This window comes from Bactrocera neohumeralis, chromosome 6 (assembly GCF_024586455.1).
Source record: "Bactrocera neohumeralis isolate Rockhampton chromosome 6, APGP_CSIRO_Bneo_wtdbg2-racon-allhic-juicebox.fasta_v2, whole genome shotgun sequence".
Classification (NCBI taxonomy): domain Eukaryota; kingdom Metazoa; phylum Arthropoda; class Insecta; order Diptera; family Tephritidae; genus Bactrocera; species Bactrocera neohumeralis.
The window spans coordinates 56,338,973-56,364,814 of record NC_065923.1 but is presented as its reverse complement, the minus strand read 5'-3'; the positions used below and the strand labels follow the sequence as shown (position 1 = coordinate 56,364,814).

The window sequence follows — 25,842 nt, the reverse complement described above, 5'->3', positions numbered from 1 at the left end:
CGCATTCACACAGGCGCAGGCGCTGTGGCAGGGTTGCATGTGTTGGTTACACGACCGATATTGCGTAAATGCACTAATGCAGCCGCCAATATCGTGTGCAAATAGCTCAACAACTCAACAATGTTTAGCATCGTAGGGCTAAACAAGCAGCGCGCAGCGGAGAATTTGTGCAGTGACAGTCACAGAAACATATACTTGCAATATGGGTGTGTAATGTGGCATCACAAGCACCGACTTAGCATATTCGTGCCAAATCCCTATTGATAATTAGTTAATGCATAAGCCGAACTCTGCTTAAATCATGAGTATTTCTATAGGGTAATTTAAATTTACGACGAGAGAGCGCTTCTATTCCCAATGACCGATTCATTTATATCGGTCCAAATATTTGCAGTAGTTCTTTAAGTATATATGAGTTTAAGACTAAAGCTTTTGTGGCAATGAAATCGGTCAATAAATAAACCGAGGAAACCGATGTTTTGACAAACAATTATTTGTTTTTTTTTTAGTAAGATCGAGCTTTTTGACTGCATAAGCATATTGGCGATAGAAGCTAAATTTATTTGCATCGATCATTTGCTGGAGATTTGAGAACAGGCAAAAATTCGCTAGTAAATGTATTCATTAAAATCAAAATGTATACCTTTAAAATGTCCTCAGCCCAAAATGGTAGATACTAAATTACACACACTTATGCACTTGTAAACATCAATCAAGTGCCCTTATGACAATTCAAAATCGTGTGTGTCTACTAAGAACCTCGATACTTCAAAATAATTTACTTTTTTGCCGATTTTTTTAAATAATTTGCTAAATAAAAATTGCTGTATTTCAACCAGGGTTTCCTTTTCCTACTCCGTAGCAGCAAAATTCCTAGAATTATTGCTATGCTATAGCTACCGCTCTCATTTTGTCGGGAGTCAAAGCAGAGCCATAACAATGTAAAAGTACGTCCTCTGCTCTGCTCGGAGTTTTGTTAGGTAAAAAACTATAGCTGTAGCAATAGCCAAAAATGAAGTGCTGTGCTATGCTCTGGCGTAAATTGGGAGCGGTAGTTGAGCAGAGCTAATACAAATTTTCATGTGCTACAGTTACACATCGCCTCACTAGCACCCAGTAGGATATTTGACTTTATCAATATACTGGGGCTTAGTGATTCCATGTGAGTTAGGAGAGGGCACAATAGACCTAAGGTCGCGGTGCATTCCTCAATTATTTACAGTTACACATGCTACACATGCGATGCTATGGCTCCCGACAAAGTGAGAGCGGTAGCAATAGAAAATTAAATGCTACGGGAGTAGCGTAGTTTTTTAAACGCTGATTTCAACCAATAGAACCTTCATCACAACCGAGACTCACTAAATGTAAATTGATATTGATATATGTAAATCAGGGAGAATATTTTAGATTAGGGGAACACAGTTAATTACAAGTATATAGCGTTAGTATAGAACATCCTCAAAATTCGTAAATACTTCTTATGGCTTATGGACAATTGCTAGTTAAGCTATACAAAGGCGATTAGCTGTGGAATGGAGAAGAAAACATCATTGCATTTATATCTAAATCAGAATCTTATTATTTAATTAAGATTTTAAGCGATACACATCGTATTTTAACTGCAAATATGTATTATTTTGATTAATTATAGTTTAAATTGAAAAAATATTACTTGGTTCCCTGCTGTGCATAAAAAATTGTAAGACTTTTTAGTTTAGATTTCGCGCGACAACACATTCGTTGAAATATTTATTTTTGGTTGGTTAGACTGTCAGTGACAGCTGTCCCAAATATCACATCGAAATAATCATTGGTGTTCAGTATACGCTTGTCTTTCTGAAGTACATAAAATGGATTCGGCGATTTTTACGATGAGTGGAATTATTCAACAGAAAAGTACCATTAAATGTTGTGTGCGGAATCAAATTTCTGGTGCCGAAACGTTCAGACGATCAATTAGTCGGATGTCGTGGCAAAGGTGAGCCGAAGCCGAAAAAACCACGTCAAAGCTAGTCAAAATACAAGGTGATGCCGACAGTTTTCATCGATTATCGAGATGTGATGCCCTTTCGGACCGGCCAAACTGTCAACAAGGAATACTCTTTGAGTGTTATGCATCGTTTGCGCAAAGCTATTTGTATAAAGATACCGGGATTATGGGTCGAGAACTCTTGGTTTTCCACCACGCTATTGCACCGTCGCATACTGCAATAATTATCGGTGAGTTTTTCTCCAAAATTTCAACCAATATTGTGCCGCAACCACAGTATTCGGCTGATTTAACTCCGCGTGATTTGTGGCTATTCAGCAAACTCAAACGACCGCTCCGTTGAAACTGTTTTGAGTCAATTGAAGACATTAAACGTGAACCGCTAAGCATATTGAAAGCTTTTCCGGAAATTGACTTTAACAAATACTTCGAGATTGGAAAAAACGTTGTTACGAATACATATATTGGGGTCAAGGGGAATTACTTTGATGGGAACGACATAGACTTTAAAGAATAAATAAAGAATTTTAAAATTGTAAGCAAAGTCTTTGTCTACCTTTGCTCATAGTCTCTTACTTCAGAAAGATTATCTTCGCGTCTTACAATTTGTATAATGAATACATGCTACTCTCGGGATTTAAATAATTTAACAAACTGTTGATATAACTTAATTTGAAAAAGTTTCATTATCTCTCTTTATTACAATTCTAATGTTAATTCTCTCATTTTATGGTCTTATAAAATCCACTAAACAGTTGAAAGTCAGGTAACTTTCAGGGTACACCACAGTTTGTTACAGAAAATCGCCCTTGCAACTAATATGGGTGCAAAGTGCTTCCCGCCACAAGCAAACAACTTATAAGTCCTTAACAATTACTCATCTTTATATTTTCCAAGTCCAAATTGTACTTTGTAAAGTGTTGCACAATTAGTGTGCTTATGAGTTTGGTGATTTTTAAATTCCAATCAGAGTACGAAAAACGTGCCGAAAGAAAATTATTCCTTGTAAAAGTATGTGACTGCCACACATGGACTTTTCCTGACCAAGAAGAAGAACATACAGCCATCCATAAATGCAAAGCTCACAACTAGATTTATGCAAACACACATACATATATGAATGTAAGTGAATACATTAGATGTCATGTGTTGTGAAATGCGTTGCATGTTGCACATATATGGAGTAAATTCAAAGAGATGTATTTACGCAATTGTGGCACGACAGACCAAAATAAGATATTCAAAGATATCAGAGAATAGAAACCAAGCGACACTGACACGGAGCGCTTAAGAGGCGTAAGTGAAGAGGGTGTGTGCAACGCTGCACTTGAAAACTGGAAAACAAATGGGACGCCTGCATTTGTTTGCAGTCCGCAGTTGTTCGGGAGCACACATGCCTTTCTTACTCGCTTCCGCAGTGCTCCAGCTGTCAACTTGAGTGCATTTCTTCATTTCGGTATTTTCTCTATTTCAAGCGCCAATTCATAAGTCAAGTCCTGAGGGCACATCCTTCCTGCTGTTGCTCTGACACAACTGCTCTGCCTGCCGCAATAGCGGGGAGATGAAGAGACAGGAGCCTGATTGAAGCACAGCAACAACAACGATATATGTAACAACAAGTAAATATGCAGCTTGCCACAGTGGCAGCAACAGCCCAAAGACTGTCAGCCGCTTCAAATGCGCTTCTTCGCACGCTGATTGTACGTTTGCTCGGTTGGCTGCCTCGTCGGATGGTGTGACTTCATATTTGTTGCATGTTTTTTGTTTTTTCTTTTTTGTTGCACTCTGCAATGTGGCAGGAGCGCACTGCAACGTTTTGCTGTGTTGATATTTTGCTTGTTTACAGTTGACAGTTCGGCTAACTAGCAAGTGCGGCATGCAACATCAGCTATAGCAAAAACAAGCCACTCTAAAAGTCATCTAAAGCATGTGTATGTGTGTATTTGCGAAGCCTTGTGGTAAATATGCGCCGATTTATGCACATGTGCCACACTGTGAATGCGTGCATATGCGACGTTAGAATGTTGCATAAATTGCAATTGCCACAAAAGCGCAAATTCCGTATTCAAAAAGCATAAAATTCAACAACAGCAGCATGAACAACAACAATGACTGCAGCACCGCCAACTCATAACAAACTTGCGAATAAGCCAGCAATGTTACATTTACAACACCCACTATTTCATCGGCACTCGGGCTCTCTACGCTCCCGATGGCGGCATGTGGCGCACAAATCCTGCCGCAATAAAACAAACAGATTCTGTAGCTGCCACTTGGATTGCAGCAATTTCGTTGCAAGACTGCTTATACTCTTGAGCTGCGTATGTAAGCGTGTGTAAGTGACTGGTTGGCCCCGCTTCGCGCGAGCGCCTTACTTTTGCAACTGCAATCTTTGCGCAAAATTTACAATATCCACACACCCACTAGCCAGACCCCACTAGTACATGACACACATGTGTCTCTGTGTTTGTAGGTGACGTGCGATTTCTTTACGTGGCACCGACGCATAGTTTTTATGTATGCCTGCAACAAATTGTGGCACAAATATGTCGCAGGCATTCTCTTCACATAACTTGAGTTGTCGAACAAATCCAAACACCTCTCCAGCAGCAGTTGCACCCCTTCTTCACCACGCCTGTGCACCCCTGCAAAGTGTAACGCTCTTGTCTCGTTGACTGACTGTCTCTGAGAATGCGTAAAAGGTCATATTTGGAAAACAATAACAACGTTTGATATAACGACTTTTTAGTCAAGAATCGGAATTACTTGACTGTTGCTAGTACGGATCGGATTTCGAAACTGCACACATACATACATACAAGTATGTACATTTGTAACAGTTAGTGCCGTTACAACTAGCGGCAGTGCCTTTTAAAATGTTAACCGTTGAACGCGCGTTGATATACACATATGCCACAAACGCAAACGACTCATAGCGAGGTATAGTGATCCAAAAAGATATTAGTAGTACAAAAACGAATATTATATATATATATATATAATCTCGAAAATATGGTTTTGGTTTTTTTATTAGAACGTGGCAAAATATGTATATATGTATATATATAAACCATATTTTCGAGTTTTTTGATTTTTAATTACGATATTTTTCGATTCCTTGAAGGCAACCAAATAGAACTATTTTTTATTAAAGAAATTTGAAATGGACTGATAAAAACAAGTCTCTAATTTTAGCACAATTACAATAACTTACAGACTCTGCTGTTGTTATTGCAGCAATATTCCCAGCGAGCGAAAACATTCGTCCACTACTTTAGAGAAACTCCATCTAGTTTCCGTAATCCTCTGGTTCGATAAAGTCTTTTCTGTACCGATTATACAGGCCCGACTTTCAACTGAACGTTTACCGCCAATTTAAATTTTTTTAGTTTTCTTCCTATTTGCCTAGAACGTTCACTTTGTCACTCACGCTATTGTTCGTGAAGCCGAGTTTCAATAGACTTTCTATTTCAGAACATACACCAAAAAACTTGTTTGGGACTTAAAATATGAAACTTATATTGTAACAAAAGTTGTCATAGAACTTCTAATCTGTAAATCTTCCAAAAAATTTTGCTCACCTCCATGCATATTTTAGCCGACTGTATTCTTACTTACCACCGAGCTCTCGACTGCCACTCTACTAACTATGTATATCCGCCACAGTCTTTCCCAACAACAGACTACGTCTCTTAATTCCTTTCAACTATTTTGTTCTACAATGTGTCAACGGCATTGCCACATTCGCATCCACCTCTTGTTCATGCGAGCAATTTCGTTTTCCAGCCGCACTATCCACAACGCAGCAGGTTGGCACGTGTCATTTACCGTTTTCCGCGTTCATTTTTCGTTGTGTGTCTGCACATTTGCGCGAACTTTTGTGTTCAGCCACCTATATATCCTACTATATACTACTACTTCAGCAACTACTTCTACGTTACAGCGCACAATCACATTTCCAGTTATTCAGTGACCCCGAAGTTTACTCGCTGTAACATCTGCGGCACTTGCTCTGTGGATGTGTGCGCGTTTATGGGTCACCACACTGTGCGTGCATTCGAATTAAGAGCGTGGAAACAAGACTTGCACCGACTCCACTTCTATGCATTTTCGCGCAGATATGTCATCTTCTTCTGGATCCGCCTCGTATTCATGAGTGCGCCTGACACATTCCTCGAGTGTCACGCGCTTTTATCGAAATTTTAATACAATTTCAAAAATGTTCGCTCTTTGACCCACTGATCCGCATCCTGACCCGTTGAAAGTGCACTTGTCAAGCGGTTGTTCTGATTAAAACGCATAAAGTGTCAACTGAGAGCAAGTGTGTGTATGTAACCTAGCGCCTGTGTAAATAACTATCGGAATATTCTTGATACGTAGTTATGGTATATAGTATATGAAATTTCTTTCTTGGTAAATTGCTGAAAGAAAAAGATATGATTAGCGCCGATTGCGGCTGAAAAATTAAATACTTAGATATTACTCCAAAAAGGCTGATTTAAATTTCATCTACATCTTTTACTTGATTGGTAATGTAATCGTATAAATGACTTTACAGAGGTAACACCTGAGCAAAAATATACATTAAACCATGAACAGGTTTATGATTTAGTCAATGGCATGACTACTAGTGGAATATTTATTAGTTCCAACCGGCAAACCTACTTTCATCGGATGTTCTACATATAAATTCACACACACCCTCTACCGATTTCTCGACACTTGTTAGACATAGGCCAGCAGCTTCATAATTAATATACGCTCTTTGAAACTCCCTCATTGTTGAGTATGGGGACATAAATTTAATTGACTTCAAGATTTCGATATGTTCATCGCAGACATATTTTGATGTAGTACTCGTATTTGTTTGGCAGCTTAATGAAGAGTTGTTTCCGTATTTTAAGTTTATTTTGTCCATCTCTTCCAAAGCTATCTTTTAATCCTTAAAGAAAATTGCACTTTGTATGAATATTTAAATCTAAGGATAAGAAAAGTTACTTAGACTGTGTTCAAGTGAGGGAAATTTTGATGATAATTATGCTCAACATCTTCTGCAAAATGTTGTCTTTCGCACTACCTCGTTCCTCCGGCTTCCAAAACTTTGATAAGGCAACAAACGTTGGAGTGTTTGAACGCAGTAGTAAACTAGCTTATCTCAGCATAACGAAGGAGTGCGATAAATTTCATACGATGGCATATGTGGAACGTTTTCAGTAAAAGCCAAAACTGACTTCTTCTATGTGAATACTAGGCGATGTGATGAGATGCTTGGGATTATAAATTTTTTTATTAAACAATAGTCAGCTTAAGCATATATCATTAAAATATAAACGAGATTCCAATGAAATCCTATATGACTTAAACTTTCAGAGAAGTGTTTATTTTCACATTTTAAAACCCGCTTTTAATGCCTTAACATACAGTCACAACTGCAATCCAATTAAAAATACGAATTAATTGTAAATCCACGGTCACTACCCATTAAAATTCATTACTCGCAATTAAGCAATTTTTTAGTCAAGCAATTAAGCGAGCACCGCCTACAGAAGAACAACGCCATTCTTTCCACAAAGACTTTAAATTTTGTTGCAAGTATGTATGTGGAATGACGCCGTGTAATATTTTAAAGTGCGAAACGCTTCGCTTACAGATTGACTCTCAGAGTGTTCTGGCAACTCATTTGCGCTTTCTTCATTCTATCTGCATATATCTTTATATATACTCATACATATGTATAGAGATAAAATGGCGTATTAAAAGTGCAGTCTGAGATGCACACAGCAGGGCCTTTCCATGGGCAGCCGTCCATCCTGTCGCATTGAGGCCAACTGCGCTCGAGCGTTCTTAACTTTTCCGACATGTTGGCTTATTGCGCCATTTGCCATTGTTGCTACGACCGATAATTACAATAAAATTAATTACGCCCTACAGTTGGTCGAACACCGTTGCCGCCCGAAAACGACGGGCAGATTTATAACGCGCGACGCATTGCTCGTTTCTTAATGCCCTGCAGATGTGGTTTTAAGTGAATGCGTGTGTGTCAGTATGTGCTCGGACACTTGTGCTTGGGCAGGTGATGCAAGGACTCCTGAAAAGTACACAGGAATATTATCTTTCTCTGCTTCCGCAGGCAATGCCGTCATTGCAATTACTTTTTGCGCACCAATTGCATATTATTTAAAATTCTGTCTTTATACCCGAGATAAACCTATAGCAAATGGGTATATCAGATTTGTTCATAAAAATTAAGGTAAGCAGGCATAAACAATGTTGAAACACGCTACACAGACATAATTATATGTTAGATATAGGGTGGTTCATATAGTGTTCTTTTCTTTCTAAAATTGAGAATGTAAAAAATAGCATTAACGGTTTAGTCGAGATTAGTTGATAGTAGTTTTGTTAGATTTCGAAAAAATTGATCACGGTGTTTAGTCGACCTTTTGATTTCCATGATATTTGACAGTCAGCCTCGCAAAAACGGAGCAGCCTTTTAACAGTGTCAAATCCTCGTGCTTAATTGTGTGGCATAACGCATCAACCAACTTAACTTTTATTTCGTCCACGGAATCAAGAAGTAATAAAATTCTCCCTAAAACGTACTCTAAAGAAGTTAAATAGACGAAACTGTCATAACCTCTATTTCTTACGTGCTAAAAAATGCTTTCTAATTTAGGTTTTGAATAGAAAATTTATTCCAATAACCCGATAATGTGGGATAGCTTAAATTTTTTATGGAACATAATCCTAAAGCTAGGTTGAATCCCTAACCCAGCTTACCTTATCCATCCAGCCTCCAACCAGTCTCCTTCTTATTTGCTTGCGCATTTCTTTTAGCGGTGTCTGCTTTTCTTCTGGTAAATCAATTAAATTTTATGGCACACCTTCTGTCATTCGGTTGCATTACGGTCAAAAATTTATCGCCACAATCGGAAAAAGCAACAAAACATTGTATTAATGCTCAGACAGGCTGATAAGCAACACACATACGAAGTTTTGAAGTATTTTGCAAAATTTATTCTCTCAGAAATTTACTTCCATAAAATCTAGGCCTTGACGTTTTAATGGCATTGGCATTTTGTCATTCGCAACATCATTTTTAGCTGCGAAATCCAATGCGATCGAAAGCTTTCTTTTCACCTAAAAATATGCAATGTAGCAGAATTGATACTCGCTAGGTTGAACTGTAAGAATTGGCTATTCGATATTGTTTTTGTAGCGTCAAGCTTTTATGTAATGAGAGTCAATTGTAATTCAAGCAACATATTGTTCGAGTTGCTCAGTCATGATATCGAAATTTCAAGGAATAAGTAAAACTTGCGCCTGAAAGGCTGCAGCAAACTGCTAACTGCTTGAGGCCACTGTGAAAACGCCTTACGGTTTGATGCAAGGAAAATATTCCTCTTCAGTTATGCCATTGCATTTCCGATGAGCACAAATTGAATACAACCCATAATTATCGTCTATGTTACGCTTCAATAGTTAATGCCACGCTTAATTCATTTTAAATCGCTTCCAAGTAAATGACTTTCCATCCTACGATTGATTTCATCGAACCAGCTGGGTATATAAATGGCGCATACCGACAAATAATTTAACCCCAGCCGACGCACATTGTTAATCTTCCGGCTAATGCAGGAGCATTCAATTTGCATGCAGTCGGCAGGTTGCCGGGGTAATGTTACATTTCAAGTTCCCTTATTTTGCCTTCCGCTACGCTTATGCAAGCGCGGCAATTGCAAGGCCATATCTTAGCGTGCTGCAAGTCAAAGGCAAACGTGCCAAGTTGGACGGAACCTTGAAACATGTCGCTAACGACATTCGACATGCATAACTAATTTATTAGCTCTGATCAACAAATGCTTATGTAATGCTATAATAAATTAACTTCTATTGCTATATACTTGTATTAGAAATCTACCTCTATGCTTATTTATTATTAAAAATATAAAGTCTGAAGCTTTAAAAGCGTTTTATTGCCACAAAAGTTGGAATTCCTCAAATAAATCAAATAATTATATTACATATATACGCTTTACTGGGGGTGACGCTACTACTACCTTAGTTAATGAGATATAGCATTTTTGTGAGGCAACTTGTGTTAGTTTCCAAAAAAATGGATCATAAAAGCATTTCTCGTGTTAATAAAGCATTGCTTTTTGGGGGAAAATACTGTTGAATTTGGGCTTTGCACCAGAGAGCTCAACCGTTGAAAAGAGATTTGCTAAGTTGTTAAGAGGCGAAATGAGCACCGAGGAAAATGAAGGTAGTGGTAGCCCTGAAGAGGCGAAAGCTCTGTGCAAAGTGGACTACACGTGATGAAGCGCGCATCAAGCGCGGAAATACGAAAAAGTCAGCTGGCAAGGTTATGACATCAGTCTTTTGGGATGCACGTGGTATAATACTCATCGACTGATTACTGAGCCAGTTATAATCCATTGCACTATGTATTTGGTTGCAGTTCTATTCTACTATACCAAATATTTAGCAACTGTATTATTTTTTAGGAAGGATTAGTTTGAAATTGTACGCATATACTTCATCGTTTCCAATTAAATATTCCTTGCTAGAGAGCTCCGATATTAAAAATGTTCTGTAGACCTTTTCAATGGGTACAAGTAGTAGTAGCAGTAGTAGGGTTCACCTTGCGTTTGCAACGTAAGCGGAAAAAATTTTATTATTTACGACATCGCATTAGAAACTCAGAAACAAGAAAAAACGTTAACTTCGGCTGTACTGAAGCTAATATACCCTTCCCAGGTACATTTCTTTTAGTAACTATGTGTCCAGTTTGTATGGAAGCTATGTGCTATAGTAATCCGATATGAATAATTTTGTCGGAGATTATGTTATTACCTCAAGCAGTAATCCATGTAAAATTTCGTGAAGATACCACAGCAAATGCAAAAAAAATGATTCCGATCGTTCAGTTTGTATAGCAGCTATATGTTATAGTGGTCCAATATCGGCATTTCGATAAATGAACAGCTTCTTGAAGAGAAAATGACGTTTATGAAATTTCAAAACGATATCTTAAAAACTGAGAGATTAGTTCGTATATAAGTTAAAAAACGTTTAGTTAGTTTTAATAAAAAAAAGTTTTGCGGGAGCTATGCCCCTTTATTTGGGAGCTATGCTCCTTTATTGAATTCTGTGCAAGAACTGAATTTTACAATTATTTACGCTTAACTCTAAACCTACGTTTGCCGCTGCAACGGGTATGGAGTTTGCTGACGCTGCGCTTCCCACAGGTTGGCACTTCGCTGACGTTGCGCTTTCCACGAGTTGCCACTACACTTGTCACACTCTCAGCGATATAGTGGTGTCATATTATATTGCTTTGTATCATATGATATTAATGCATCATATGATACTTCTTAAATGTATGGGGTGCTAACTTATATACACACAGACAGACGGACAGATTATACATATACATATATCTTTCTCTTCAATCCCTCTATATATCAAAAAAACCGCATCAATATCCGTTTCGTAGTTCTAGAGATTTAAGCATACAAAGGGACATAGGGACAGGAAAATCGAGTTCCTTTTATCTATGTATTGATGATATAAGTTTTTCTTTTGACATACATAAATATGTATATATATTTTCGCTTCACGCAGCAGTCCACTCAACTGACTATAAATTGATCTTTGTAGCGAAATGAAGAACCAAGATTCGTCCATTGTCATATGTCGAGGCAAAAATTGTATAACCGCTGCTCAGATTAAACGAGTCTTTGTCATTTTGAGCCGGCGTGGCTTCTTAAGAGCCTCAGTTACCTCGCCTATTTCATTTTTTGTTCAACTGCCATCGTTCACCATCGTCTTCAGAATTGTATCCAAATACCAAAATTTACGACAGCCCGGTTAATGAAGTTCAGGTTTTCATCTATTTTGTGACAGGTTTCTTCTGGTTGTTCTGGATTTCTGTAAACTCACAGTATTATATCGGTACAGATTGGTACAGAGTTATTTAAAAATTTATAAGAAAGTTTTAGCAAAAATTTGAATAACAACTTTAATATCAATTGTGCCATTGTCTTAAAAAGTCTCCATTTAAAAATATTATGCGGCAGTTTGCTTTTTGCTTTACACCAATGCACATATTACCTTTAAGAAATACACTTACCAAGTAACTATCTACACCTATTATAACCTTCTACATCTTCCTTTTGTCATGACTTACACGACATGAATTACTTTTTTTCGTTTTGCATCTATTTCCAGGTATCGGAACGGTGATTCAGTCAATGTCAACGACACGGAACGCTACGAGGGTGGCAACTCCGAGAACGTTGCACTAGTTATACGTTCTACTGACAAGGAGGATGTCGGCAACTACACCTGTCAACTATCAAATGCCATCGGCAAGGGTATCTCCGAGCAGCAAATCGACCTGGATGTACAGTGTAAGTGTCGAAGAGTCATACTGCATAGATACATATATACAGCAAACAATGTTTATTGCTCTGTGACAGCAGCCAGGTCCCAAATATGTATATCTGAAATTCCGCTCTCCCTTCTCTTCTCCCTGAAGTATACGAGTACTTTTACTTAATTTTGTTGTTATTATTATCTATAAGTGTTTTACTGTTATTGTTATTATTGCATAAGTGCTATTGTCATTGTCGTTTACTCATGTTGTAACTACCGTTCAAGTAAACGTTGCTAATGTCCTTTACCGGTGTCTTCTCCTCTCTTTCGCAGCTTTATCCCTCGCATATTATATGAATCTCTTTGTACATATCTATAGACACCACTAATGTGCTTGCGTTCGTATTCATTTCAGTTGTGCCAATTGTAGAAGTGCTGATGATACCCGAGGGTCCCGTTAAGGAGAGTGACGAATCGAATGTGACACTCTACTGCAACATCTTAGAAGCTAATCCGGCACTGCTGACAAAAGTGCGTTGGTATGCCAACTCGACGTTGCTCAAAGAGCTGCCCGATTGTGAGGAGACAAAAGTAAGTAGGAGACACTTGTGTCAGGTGTGAAGTTGCTGTAGGTTGATAATTGTTCATTTCGAAGTATGCCACTTTAGTATTTAATATTTATTGATTTTTTTCATCCCGAATTTTCAGGAGGACTTATGCCATATCGATCCAAGTAAATTGCTGTTGGAGAGCATTGGACGCGGCTTCTTCTACAATTACTCTTGTGAGGGCTACAATGCCGCCGGTTGGGGACCACGTAGCGAAGATAAAGAGTTAATGGTGAGTGGAGCTAAACGCAATATTTGGTATTTCATTCATCTTTTGGACTAGACTGGCGTTTATCTTTATAAATTTTCCACACAATATTTTAGCTATTCGTTTTTAGTAAAACTCTCTTATTTTATATTACACTCACAGGTACATTATGAGCCCGGTCCAGCCACGCTCACACACTTTCCGTTGATTGCTGTGAAGAAGAAGAGTGTGACATTTTCTTGTTCCGTAGACGACCCTGGATATCCAGAATCGAATAGGTCTGTAAAGCAGCATGACAAAGTCACCAAATTTGCATCCTCATACAATTCCATTTATCCCATAACCAAATTATCAACTACATCAACAATCAAATCACAAACATCACTTGTCTCCACCACACCCCATACGGGTGATCAATTCCATATACATTTCCATACTGTTCAAGTGTTAAACCCCTCTGAGGCTGAGGCAGCTTATGAGGCGTTGATACAACAAAATTATCCATTGCTTGACAAACACCAACAACAACATAGCAATCAAACAATTCAAAAAGAAACGCATACACTAATTGGCCTGAACAGTCATACACCCCTATGTACATTGCTCACACTCACCACATTCTCACCAAAATCACAAATTCTAACACTCTACAATGTGGCGAAACCGTATGCGGTGGACAACACTTCATCACAATTATCATCAACATCAACATCAACCTCATATGATTCATCTGCAATATTTACCGACATCAATTCTTCACTACAACAACAACAACTTTCGTTATATCGCAAAATGGGCTCCTTTACTTATCGTGCCCAAATGTTAATGCATCCACATAGATTCCGTTGGCAGCGTGGAGGACTTGGACCCTTGCAGGATATCGTCACCAAAGATTGGACTGTGGAGCCGGTGGGTTTGGACAGCCGCACCAACTACTCTTGCTACGCATACAATGAGGGCGGTAAGGGCGCCATGGCTAGCGTTAATCTAGAAGTGCATGCACCACCATTCTTCATCAAGAATCTGGTGCCATATACGGGCATGTTGCACACATCGCGCACAGCAAATCTGACATGTCGTATCGAATGTGTGCCACGCTGTGAAATCACCTGGTTGAAGGGCACAGAGCCCATTGAAAAGAACGACACGCGGTACTTCATCAAGGAGAAGTACGTGGACGCGTCACCGGCGACGGGCGACTTTGAGAGCATGCTCTCAGTGCTGGTGAGTACGGAAATCATTTGTTAAGAAGTTATTTGGAAACAGGTTGATATAATATGATAAAAAAAGACATTTAAATAGTCTACTAGAAAAAGAATCTTGGGCGGATTCTATACGTTGAAGACTAAATTTTATGAAAGAAGTGAATTCAAAATTTAAGTATGAAATTGAGTTTTGCCAAACTTGAGGATTGAAGAAAATTCGACCAAGTAATAATGGCTGGCTATTACAAGCACTGAAATTAAGTTTTTGTCTTTTGTTGTCTCCTTTCTCATATTTTGCGACTCATAACATTTTTTTTTAACAAAAACTAGATGAGATCTTGAAATAAAATATCTTTTTAAAATATTCTATACTTTATTTAAGCAATAAAACATTATTTCCTTTTTTTCCCACTGTGTTCGTACAAAGCACTTCAATATGTCAAATTGGCCCAATCAAAAGTTCGACATCGAGTCGGATAGCGCGAACTACACTTGCGTATCTACAGGAAACACCGTTGGACCCGGCATCAAAAGCGCCACTTACTTTTCCATTGAATGTGAGTTCTAAGAAAAATTATGAACAAATATCTAAGGTTTGACAAGTGATACAATCTCTCAAACCTTTGAACAGCAAAACGAAAAACATTAAATATTTGTAGAATTGTATAGTATTTTTGAATAATATCCATACATATTCTTAGCTTATTTCATTTGCTTCATTTTGTAATCCTCTACTTCCACTTTCTCACTAACAGATGCGCCGGAGAACTCAACCGTTTCGGAGGAGAAGGTTTACGTGCAGGAAGGCACTATACCCGGTCGTGTTATTTGCAATGCCAAAGCTAACCCGAGTAAGTATCCATTGCAGATTACAAATATATCTATTTTACATCTGACAGTTATGCAAATAATACGCACAAACACACGTCATGTCAGCTCGATTGTTATTGTGTTACAGTGTATTGACGGTTGTAGTAAATGTCAAGTTGAAAATGTCAGCAATTTCTGTCAGCGTTGACATAAATGACAAGAGTGACATGGCAACACACAGTAGCCTCAACTTCTGCCTCAGTCTTAGCTGCCCAACTCGCACACACTTAGCCAGTGGATTGTGAGACGCGCCGATGGAGCGTGTTGACTGGCGTGCGGTCTCAAGTGGCGCAACGGTACCGTTATATTATGCGCTTATGTCAGCAGCGCGTCAAGGCGTTTGCGAAAATCGAGGTTGAGTCATGTGGAAATTGACATTTTTGAAGGGTTCCCATGCGTGCTATGGGAAGTCTTAAGACCGCGTCAACATATTTTTGTAAACACTTGCTGCAAATTGTAAATCAACAGGATTTAAATATGTCGCAACATGCAAAACACATACACTTCCACGTTAAGGAAGGTTGTCTTGTCGAGATTTATACAAAATCATTGTTGGCAGCCGGATTATTTAGGGAAATACAATTAATTTTTTAAGCTCTGTGTAGATGCTACTAAGGAAGAACAGATTATTCAACTTGCAGAAGCTTACGCTTACCGTTTCATGTAACTTTTCCCAACCAGTCTACAAGAAGTTGTAAAAAATTCAGAATTTCGAAGATGTTTCAGTGTGAATTGGTTCAAATATTGTGTTCAAAAAAGCTTCCACTAAGCTTCCATCATCTTGCTTCATTTACTTCATAGTTTGTAATATTTAATATTTGGCTCCAGAGTCTCTGTGGTGTCACTCACTTCTGGCGAGTTGACCCAGCTAATGAAAAAGATAGTAATACTAAATTAAAAGAGTGATACTGATACTGTTAGCTATTTATCAACGGAAGCGCTGGAACTAAAAATACGTCAGCCTCTTCGAGATTGGCAGTGCGAATTGATGCTTATTATACTTATATCATATATACATTTTTATGTATATGACATACATAGGTACTACACGAAGCTGCAACAACTCTCCCAAAAAGAAACTGAGTCCATAATATTTGTAAAACTCTTAAAAAAAGAATGTATGTGGGATGGCAACTCTATCCTGAGCGAGCTGGCTCAGTGAACTGTTGCATCATCTCACTGATTGGACGACGAGTAATAGACGAGACGGCGAGCGCGACGGATCGAGCGTTAAAATTACTTTTACATTGTTACTTTTGAACTTTTAATTAAAATACATTTTCGTGTTAAAAATAAACTTAAAGCCACTTTTGAATAAATTAAAAGCTATATTTAACAAGTAAGGAAGGGCTAAGTTCGGGTGTCACCGAACATTTTATACTCTCGCATGATAAAGTGATAATCGAGATTTCATTATACGTCATTTACATATTTTTCAAATACCGTATTTTTGTAAAGTTTTGTTCCGCTATCATCATTGGTTCCTAATGTATGTATATATCTAAAACTCTTAAAAAAAAGAATATATATATATAAGAATATATATACGAGTATATATATATATACATTGATTAAAAGTAAAAGAAGGGAAGGCACAGAATTAAATAGAAAGATATATAGAATGAAAGAAAGAGCATATTTTACCTTTAAATGAGAGGAAAATATTCCAAATAATAACTGCCAACTCTTGTTCCTAAATAAGTCTCTGAATTACTGGGTTTTTTTATTTTTTGATATTCCATAAATCAGTCCCAAATGATTGACTTTCGGATATATACAATATAATTCACTATCCGTACCAATTTGAGTACAAAAGGGAACACTTCTCTTCTATTTAACACTTAAAAAGAAATGCAAAGTAACATTTCTCCTTAATTCTATGAGAGAACAAGTTATCAGCTTAGCTTATCTAGCCTATAATTTCCACTCCAACCACTCTAACGGTAGTTTAGATTTACCCATAAAAATAAACGGCTTGCTAGCTGAAAAGTACAAATCTTTTTTAGTCAGTTGAATGGGAAGTAAATTGCTGGATATACACTTCTACATTATTTTACTATCCATACATTTTGCAGAGAACAAAATCAATTCAAATACACATATAATTCAATTTGTATTTCTCAATTGCAGGCGCTCACTACAGTTGGTACTTCAACAATACGAAACTGGGGCAGGATCAGGCTTTAATCATCAACACGCCAATGACACGCAATGACTCCGGCGTCTACACATGTGTTGCCTCCAATAAGCACGGCAAGAGCACAGTCGAAACAATCATCGATGTACAATGTAAGTTGAAACACTTCTCTTCGAACAGTTTTCGAATTTTTATTCTTCAACTTTGTCGCTAAAATAAGAATTATAGGTATTACACTTTGTAATAAAGAAAAGGGACGCTTTTGAAATTACGACCGTTATGAAATTGTCACATGTCATTTCTAAGCGACCTTTTTCTCTAGAATTACAATTACAAACAAAAATCCTAGCGTTTCAAAACATTTCAAATTACATTCTGTAAAGAGGGGAAGCTGTCAACACAGCGGAATTTGTATTACAAGAGCACAGACACATATGCATTTCACTTGTTTAGTACGTTTAACTGCATGTCTGTGATGTTTGAAAGTGTCCTTTCATGCGCTTTGTTTGGCGGCTTGTCAGGCGTGTACAGAGCCATTGACGCAAGTGTTTGAAATTGTCCGAATAATTTTACGAATTTTTATGATTATTTCCATTTTGATACTTTGCCTTTCAGCGCCGTGTCGGGCATTTTATTGGAACCTTTTTCTACAATTGTTGCCAAGTCACAGCCACAAAATTGTTATGTCTTTTGTAATGTCATACGTTCAAATACACATCCATAAGAGTGTTTGAGCCCCTTGTTGAATGCCCGTCGCGTTTTTTAATATTTCTATTATTTGCGTTCGTTCACAATCGTTTGCCTCATTCGTATTATGTAGAATTATTTAGCAAAAAATATGCGGTAAATGGTTCGAAGCCATAAATTTCTGCATTTTAACCACACTCACTCAGACACCTCCGCCCATATCCATCCACAAAGTGTGGATGCGTGTGGCTAAGCTCGCTGCGGTGTGTGGTGCGGGCGGGTGCTTCGAATTTCACAGCTGGTCACGCTTTGATAAGCCTATTTAATATTTATTATTGAAAAGTTTCAACGCCATTCACATACCGTTAATACTATTTATGCTGAGTTCGGCTGTTTTGTAGCATTAAATGACCGCTATTCAATTGAAATTGACCGGAAGTGTCGCCAACAGCGCCGCATTGATCCTTTTGACCTTTCGGCGGCAACTATGCGCTTGAATTAAATTTTCGACACAATTTCAATTATGTGACCAAGATGCGGTATTGCATATGTGTTAGTCGGTCAGTAGGAGTTTTGTATCCGATATTTGAGCTCGTGGTTACAGAACAGATTACGTTTTATTACAAAATAGATTTGCAAAATTGCAAGCAATAAAAAATATAATACATGAATTGCCGATGTAACACTTTGCGTCTTCGAAATGAATTTCATAAAGTATGCGATTTAGAACTTTGCATAAAGTGTGATTAGGTGAAGCAAAGTTCTATAAAACGATATTTCTTATTTATATTAACTTATTCACTTAAGAAATAACTAAACTATATAACGAAGATTAACACTATGGAGTCTACTGCTAAATTTCTGCTTGAAGGTTGTACATATATACAGTTCTGGAGAAGTTTAGAAATTTATTTATTAATCTGATCAAATGATAAGGTTCAAATAAATCAAACGTACCTACATGTATGAAGAAAATATGTCGTGTTAAGGAACGGAACCAAATTCATAGACGATTTAAAATGTTTCGCAAAAGGCACTTCCAATAAAAACGCTAGGTGATCCGAAAAGCATTTGAGAGTAGATAATCCAACAACTTATACCAGCTGTCTGAAAAGGCTGCCATCAGTTAGGGAGCAATATGTCGTTATATTTCAGATTGTATAGAGGCAACTCGATAAGATTTCAATTGCTTTTATGTGGAAATTTTTTGAAAAACGCAGTGCTCGAAGTTAACGAGTAAAAATTGGCGATTCGATTATGGCTGCTATATATTTTTCTAGCAATTATAGTGCCTCGTTTTTCGGCATAATTGCAGCACAAATTTGAATATTTGCTTCTACTGATGGATTTTTGTGAACATAAAAAGGAGGAAGTAGCCCTTCCGTCTAAGTTCTTACGTGTACCAAAATTATATACTCTCGCAACTTGCATGTATTGCCATTTTTCATCCATTTCTTCCAAATTTCAATAAAATGTCTATCATATTGTTCTAAAAAGAGAACCGGAAGTTAGAAAATATTTATGTTATATACATAAGAAGTGTTGACCAGTTTCTATCAATTTTTGGAATCCGATTGGCAAAATTAACTATATTGATATTTGTTTCGCGTACTATAAAGTGAAAGAATCAGATGGAATTTGAAATCGTGTTATATGGGAAGTAGGCGTGGTTGTAGTCCTTTTTGACCCATTTTCACAACATAATATAGGCTCCTCAGAATAATGTTATATACCGAATTCAGTGGGAGTTGGTCGAGCAAATCCAAAGATATGTGATTCCACCTAAATGTGAGCCGAACCATGCCCGTATTCCAATTCTGACCCCGGCTTCTTTAAAGCTATATTGTATCATCCTAAGTGTGAATCTAAAAGTCTCTGGTGCATTTAGTTATTGATTTATCGCGCTTTTAGTAACTTTTTACAATTTTCAGATCGCCCTTGCTATTGCGATCGCCTGTATCAAAAAGTTTTATATCTTAAATATGGCTTTGTTAGGATTTCGATTAATGGTATTTTTTGCCCGGGAAGTTATTCAATTACGCCAATCTACAAACTCGTCTTCATTATTTTTTAAAGGAATATGTGAAACAAGTTTAATTAAGATGTCTAAATTTTAGCTCAAGTTACCGCTTGAACTGATGGGCAGAAAGGCCCTCACTCGGTTTCAAATAATTAGATATCGATCTCGGTTATTTTTAGGTGATACAAAAAACCGTTAGGTGAACAAAATTATTGTACTCTGTGACCACATTTTGCAAGAGTATAAAAATGTTGCAACATTCATTATTTGACGAAATGGTGAAAGGATCGATTACATGTTCGGCACCTTATTAAATTATATTATAGGCCATTTTTTTTATTTATTCTTCAAAACCTATTTTGTCCTCCTTAAACTAATTCCCTTTGATCCGAATACACTTGTGCTAAAAATTTTTCCAATCCTCGAAAAAGTTCTTGAAGTCAATTTTCGGAATAGCATTCAATGCGGCTAGATTCACACGGAGCTAGATCAAGTGAAGATGGTGGTTTCGGCACGATATTGGTTGAAAATTTGCAACGGTGCATTATCGTCCTGCAAAAATTAAAAGTTTTCGGCTCATAATTCCGGCCTCGTCTTACGAATACCTCGATCGTGGAAGAAAACTTTCAACATAGCCTTGATTTTTGACCTGATCTCCCGTGGTTTTTTCGTCTTCGGCTCACCTTTCAGCGGATTAATTATCTGTTTTTTGGTCATAATCATAGATCCATGACTCAACGCCAGTAATAATAATTTTCATGAAATTATAGTAGTCGGAAAGTATTGATTTTGGAACCAATCCTGTTTTAACTTTTTTTAGGCCCAAATGATGTTTCAAAATTTTTTTTCACAGCACTTTCCGATATTCCAACGGTACCAGTAAGAAATCTGACTGTTAATCGTCGATTCTCAAACACCAATTTCTTTATTTCGTTGAGTGTTGATCACTAGTTGATGTTGATGGCCTTCCTGGACTTGGTTCGTTGTTAACGCGTTCTCGACTCTCTTTGAATAATTTGTACCAATCAAACCCACTCGCTCCCTACAAACAATTATCACCCTAGACCTTTTGCAACATTCTGAATGATTCGGCAACATAAATTTAAATCCGCGCACAAAATTTAATGGAGCTTCTGCTTTGAATAATTTCACTAATCGTAAAAATCGCCGAATGCACTTTTCGATGTGAAAGTTGCCACATATGTCACCGACAGTCATACCAACCTGAGAAAAAAAACATTTCGACGAATGTGTTTTCGCGCGAAATTTAAAATAATAAAGCTTACTATTTTTTGCTGGGATATTGACACTAAAATGAACCTAGTTGAGTCAAATGAGAAACGTATCATATAAACTCAATCAAAGAGAAATATAAATTTAGTTTAAGTAGTATAGACAAAATAAACCAGTGAAACGGAGTTCTTTGTGATAATAATTAAGGTATTAGACGCTGGTCTAAATCAATTTTATTCATAATTAGCGCTTTGACAATTTTATCAATATAACTCCCACTCTGAACTTAAATAAATAAATTAATATATGTAGTATATGGAAGCTGGAGCAATTCGCTGCCCCTCTTCGTTCGATATTTTGGGCATTTTCTGCATTAAACTATATTATATCCAATAATATACATATGTACATTCGCTTACTATTGATAAGATATCTTTTTCCCTTACTTCCCAATTATACACTCTAATACAATAGGGGGATTCTCTTGCTCTTGCAAGATTACACGATGACACAAAATGCAGAAATCCTATACTGAAATATGCAAGGCCAAGAGAGCACCCATTGCAGAATCTAGTGATATATGAACGGATGATTCGGTCAATTTATTGAGAGTGACTATTGTGAATTGGATCACGTTCTGTATTCATTCTTAACAAAAAAACTATAACAAATTTTTATAACTAAAGTAGAAATTCTAAAATCTTATTAAAACTTACCTTCCTCAACAATTTAACAGCGTAATATGTCTTTATGTAAAATGACAGCTAAGACAGGGTTGCAATTATATTTTTAAGTATTGGTCTGACATATTTTGCAGCCATTGCAAATAATTTTCAGAGTTCGTTTGTTGTTGTGCCGTTGCACCAAGTGGAAAATTCTGCAATTCGTGCACCGTGCAAGAGAATACCCATAATGAAGTTTAAAAATTTATATATAAGGTGAATGATAATTTTTTTCCATTTTTGACACAAGTGTAGATCATTATTAGGAAAAGAGTCTCTCCGAATTACTATAATATGTGGCATCATTGACCGTTGTTTTCGGTAAAAAGACAGCTTTGTCAGTGGGGTCCGCATCTCCGGTTCTGGGGCCATAAACAGTTATAGTCCGATTTCGACAATTTTTGGAGTTGAAATGGCAAACCTTTTGACAGAGGTTTATCCCGATATGTTCGTTGGTGCTTTATTATATACTGAGAAGTAACAGAATCTGATGGAATTTAAAATATTTAAAATTTTGTGTCTGTTGTTCTGTTATGTCACTAATTTTCACATTGTAATATTGAAATATAAAGTATTGTACCTACAATCTGAATATTGATTTTAATTTTAATTTGCAATTGCCAAACCAGATTAATTATGACTGGGGAGAACGTACTCTGAGCCTGACGGGGTTTTAGCGGGACGGAGGCAGCCTTGGTATTAACTCATTATTTTAACTCGTTTGAATTGCAAGTACGAAATTATATAGTATACATTCTACTTTAGACCCGCCCCTGATTAACGTTGATTAAATGATTGGGTCTGGACAATCCAGTTCAACGTAGAAAAAACAGGACTATATATGAAAAGCCGAGAAGCGGCCATGTCGGGAAACCGAAAACAAAACTTAATTTAAGTTCTTGACAAACTAAAGTCGTTTCCTTATTTGTCCTAGCCTTATTGTGGAAACCAGCCCTCAGTATGCGACTGATGTCTGAAGTTGGTGTTATGAGATAATATGTGTGTTTTAGGGTCGCGAAAAACGCTTTAAAATTGTGAAATCGGATGTAAAATAGGCCTGAGGCAGGTATACGAGTAGAAATTCTCAAAACTTCGTTAATTTTGCAAGAATCGACGCGAAATTCAGACACAAAATTCTACTCGTAAAAATTTAGAGTCGAAATAGAGAATTTTATATTTACTTAAACTTCGGGATAGAGGATATACAAGTTTTAAATACTTTGTTATGTTTTAAACTTTCTCTAGGAAATTTCTAATTATTTAGTATCACATAGGATTATTCACCACACTAAAGTCAAAAACACTATGAAACAGCAAACAAGTACATTTTTAAGTAATTTCCATTAAATTAATTACATGATAAGGTCAAACAAAAATTTCTAAATTATTCAGCACTGACTTTCTGTTGTTTCTCTCCATTTTTCATGAACCCTTCGGCGGCCGTGCGAACATTTCGGACTTCTGCTGAAAACCAAACAACACATTGATGTCACGCTGTACACTTATTTTGTTGCTGTTATTACTGTTACCAATACTGTCGATATTTCTGGAGCTGACTTTTTTGCTGTTCGGATTTTTGGCATTGCTGATTGCATGTCTGCCTGCAGTTAAACCACGTTGCGATATTGAAAGGCACGAGATCGATGACCAGGATACACTAATTTGCACAGCATTCGGAAATCCTGTAGAGGTAAGCACCCAAACATACAAAAACTACTACTCACATCTAACTGTACACAGTGGCTAGAGTATAACCACACATTGGGGTATTTGCGAAATATACTCACTTACAGACTCACACGTACATACAATTCGAGGGCTGCTCGAAGCTCCTCTTCGCAAAACGAGAATGCAGCCGATAGTCTGCATGTTGATGTGTGATGTGTGTGCGTTACATCGCAACTTTCAATGTTACCGGAGTGGGTGCTGAATACACCAACAGATCAACAAACACGCCGCACGCCGTAAAGTATGCAATGCATGCGATTTTTTGATTTTGTTTTTGCTTCTTCTGGTTAGTGATGCTGATTGCTGCGTAAAAGCGACAGCAAGCAGCTCAGTGACTGCCGTAGCATAGTTGAACTGCGAATAGTTTGAGTTCGAAGCGCTCGGAAATCGGATATGTGTGTGCGCATGAGTGCAGTGATGTGCGCGCCGAAAGTGCTGGCGAGGGAAAACAGTGCGCTTCACACCGTTTGCTGTTACTATGCATATGTATGCTCACGTCTATGTCGGTGCATGTGTGGGTTTCATGTGGCTTACTGGTTGAATGGTTGTACGCCTGAATAACTGACCCCAACCTGCAGCCCGCCGCCCGCTGATGTGTGCTTCAACTGCATGTTATTGCAACAGTTGCCCGAGCTGGTATTCAGGTTGTTGTTGTTTATGGGTTTGTTGCTGCTGCCAGTATTGTTGTTGTTGTAGCAATGGCAATAAAACAATAGCATTTCAATTGCAGGCACCAACGCACTAACGCGCGATCGCTATTTCAGTAGCACTCAAAATATATACCAACGGACGAACATTTACATACATAAATACAAGAGCTGTGCGATTATGCAAAGACGCGTTCGAAGCTTTAAGAACACACAGACAGGCATATGATATGTTTTGTTTGTTTGGAAAAAATCGAAAAGTCTAGAGTTGGCTTCATTTCAGTCTTCCAGTGCTGCCTCCACACCGTCCTTTTCTTATACTACATATATATGTATATGTACACGCACTGGGTCACCAGTGAGCATATATTCAAGTATTGGTATTTTGACATTCTTTCGCATCTGGGGCGTTACTTGGGTCTTCGCACAGAGTAAAAATGCACAGGAAGTGTAAACCGGAAAGATGATGTCATATTTATCAATAACGGTTCTCAATTTCTGCCTGTGCATTATTGACGTCTAAAAGCCGAAGTGACGCAAGCTCAAGTACCGATGAGGTTACTCTTTGGTCATTCCTGTATGACGGAAAATAATAAAAGTTGTCCAAACATTTGGAAGGCTTTTAGAAATGTTTTCAAAAGTATACTCTTGCAATATCCGGTCTTAAATAGTCTCGTCATGTAATTTCGAAAATTCACTCAACTTTGTTTCTGTTTGATATCCCAAAAATTCATCGATGTGTTTTACAGATATTAGTAAGCGGCGTTGGGAACTCAACGGCTATGTGTTCAACATTATGAGACTAACACAAAAGACCATCTTAGCAATAGATTTTTGAAAAATTTTATATTCCTTTCATTCCCATACCCATGTCTTCACGCTAACTTAAATATTTTCAAGGTTCTGCGAATATTCGTACAAACTGGAAATATTTTTGAATGCCCTTATGCCCATTTCCAAAACTCGATGCGCGTATACATTTTACTATATACTATAATACACTTTGATCTTTGTCCGTATGTACATCAACGATATATGAGGAATGAGTCAAGACGGCACATAAAGGCGCATTTAGTATATAAATGCTAAAAGAGCAGGTTATCCAAACTCATTGATGGCTTTTATATCGCAATCGCCAGTAAATTTATTTGTCAACAGCTGTTTAAACCAATTCTCCATGCGGCATGCAATGGATTGCTATCAAATATGCTTGTACATACATACTTATATGCTCAACTGTATTTGACATTTTTATGTGTGTGTATAGCGTTTAATTGACTTCCTTGTCTGCAAGAAATTGCTTGGATGCTCACATACTCACATACATAAAATTGCATAAAAATATTTATGTTTTTCGCACGGCTTACTCTTAATCAAACAATCGAGTATTTATAACCAGCGCCA

General features: G+C 37.4%; 1 protein-coding gene across 10 annotated transcripts in view; it reads left to right on the top strand.

Annotated features, from left to right (window-relative positions):
- Positions 1-25,842, top strand: part of LOC126762269 (hemicentin-1) — a 545,135-nt gene that overhangs the window by 483,987 nt on the left and 35,306 nt on the right. For all 10 annotated transcript variants that reach the window (XR_007667437.1, XM_050478903.1, XM_050478904.1 and 7 more), the window contains exons 11-19: positions 12,227-12,408; positions 12,789-12,964; positions 13,082-13,213; positions 13,352-13,467; positions 14,029-14,413; positions 14,822-14,951; positions 15,150-15,245; positions 17,395-17,553; positions 23,671-23,753. Coding sequence is in view for 9 of the 10 variants with exons in the window: in XM_050478903.1 (XP_050334860.1) it covers positions 12,227-12,408; positions 12,789-12,964; positions 13,082-13,213; positions 13,352-13,467; positions 14,029-14,413; positions 14,822-14,951; positions 15,150-15,245; positions 17,395-17,553; positions 23,671-23,753 (1,459 nt within the window). In the remaining variant the exon portion in view is untranslated. The remainder of the gene's footprint in view (positions 1-12,226; positions 12,409-12,788; positions 12,965-13,081; positions 13,214-13,351; positions 13,468-14,028; positions 14,414-14,821; positions 14,952-15,149; positions 15,246-17,394; positions 17,554-23,670; positions 23,754-25,842) is intronic.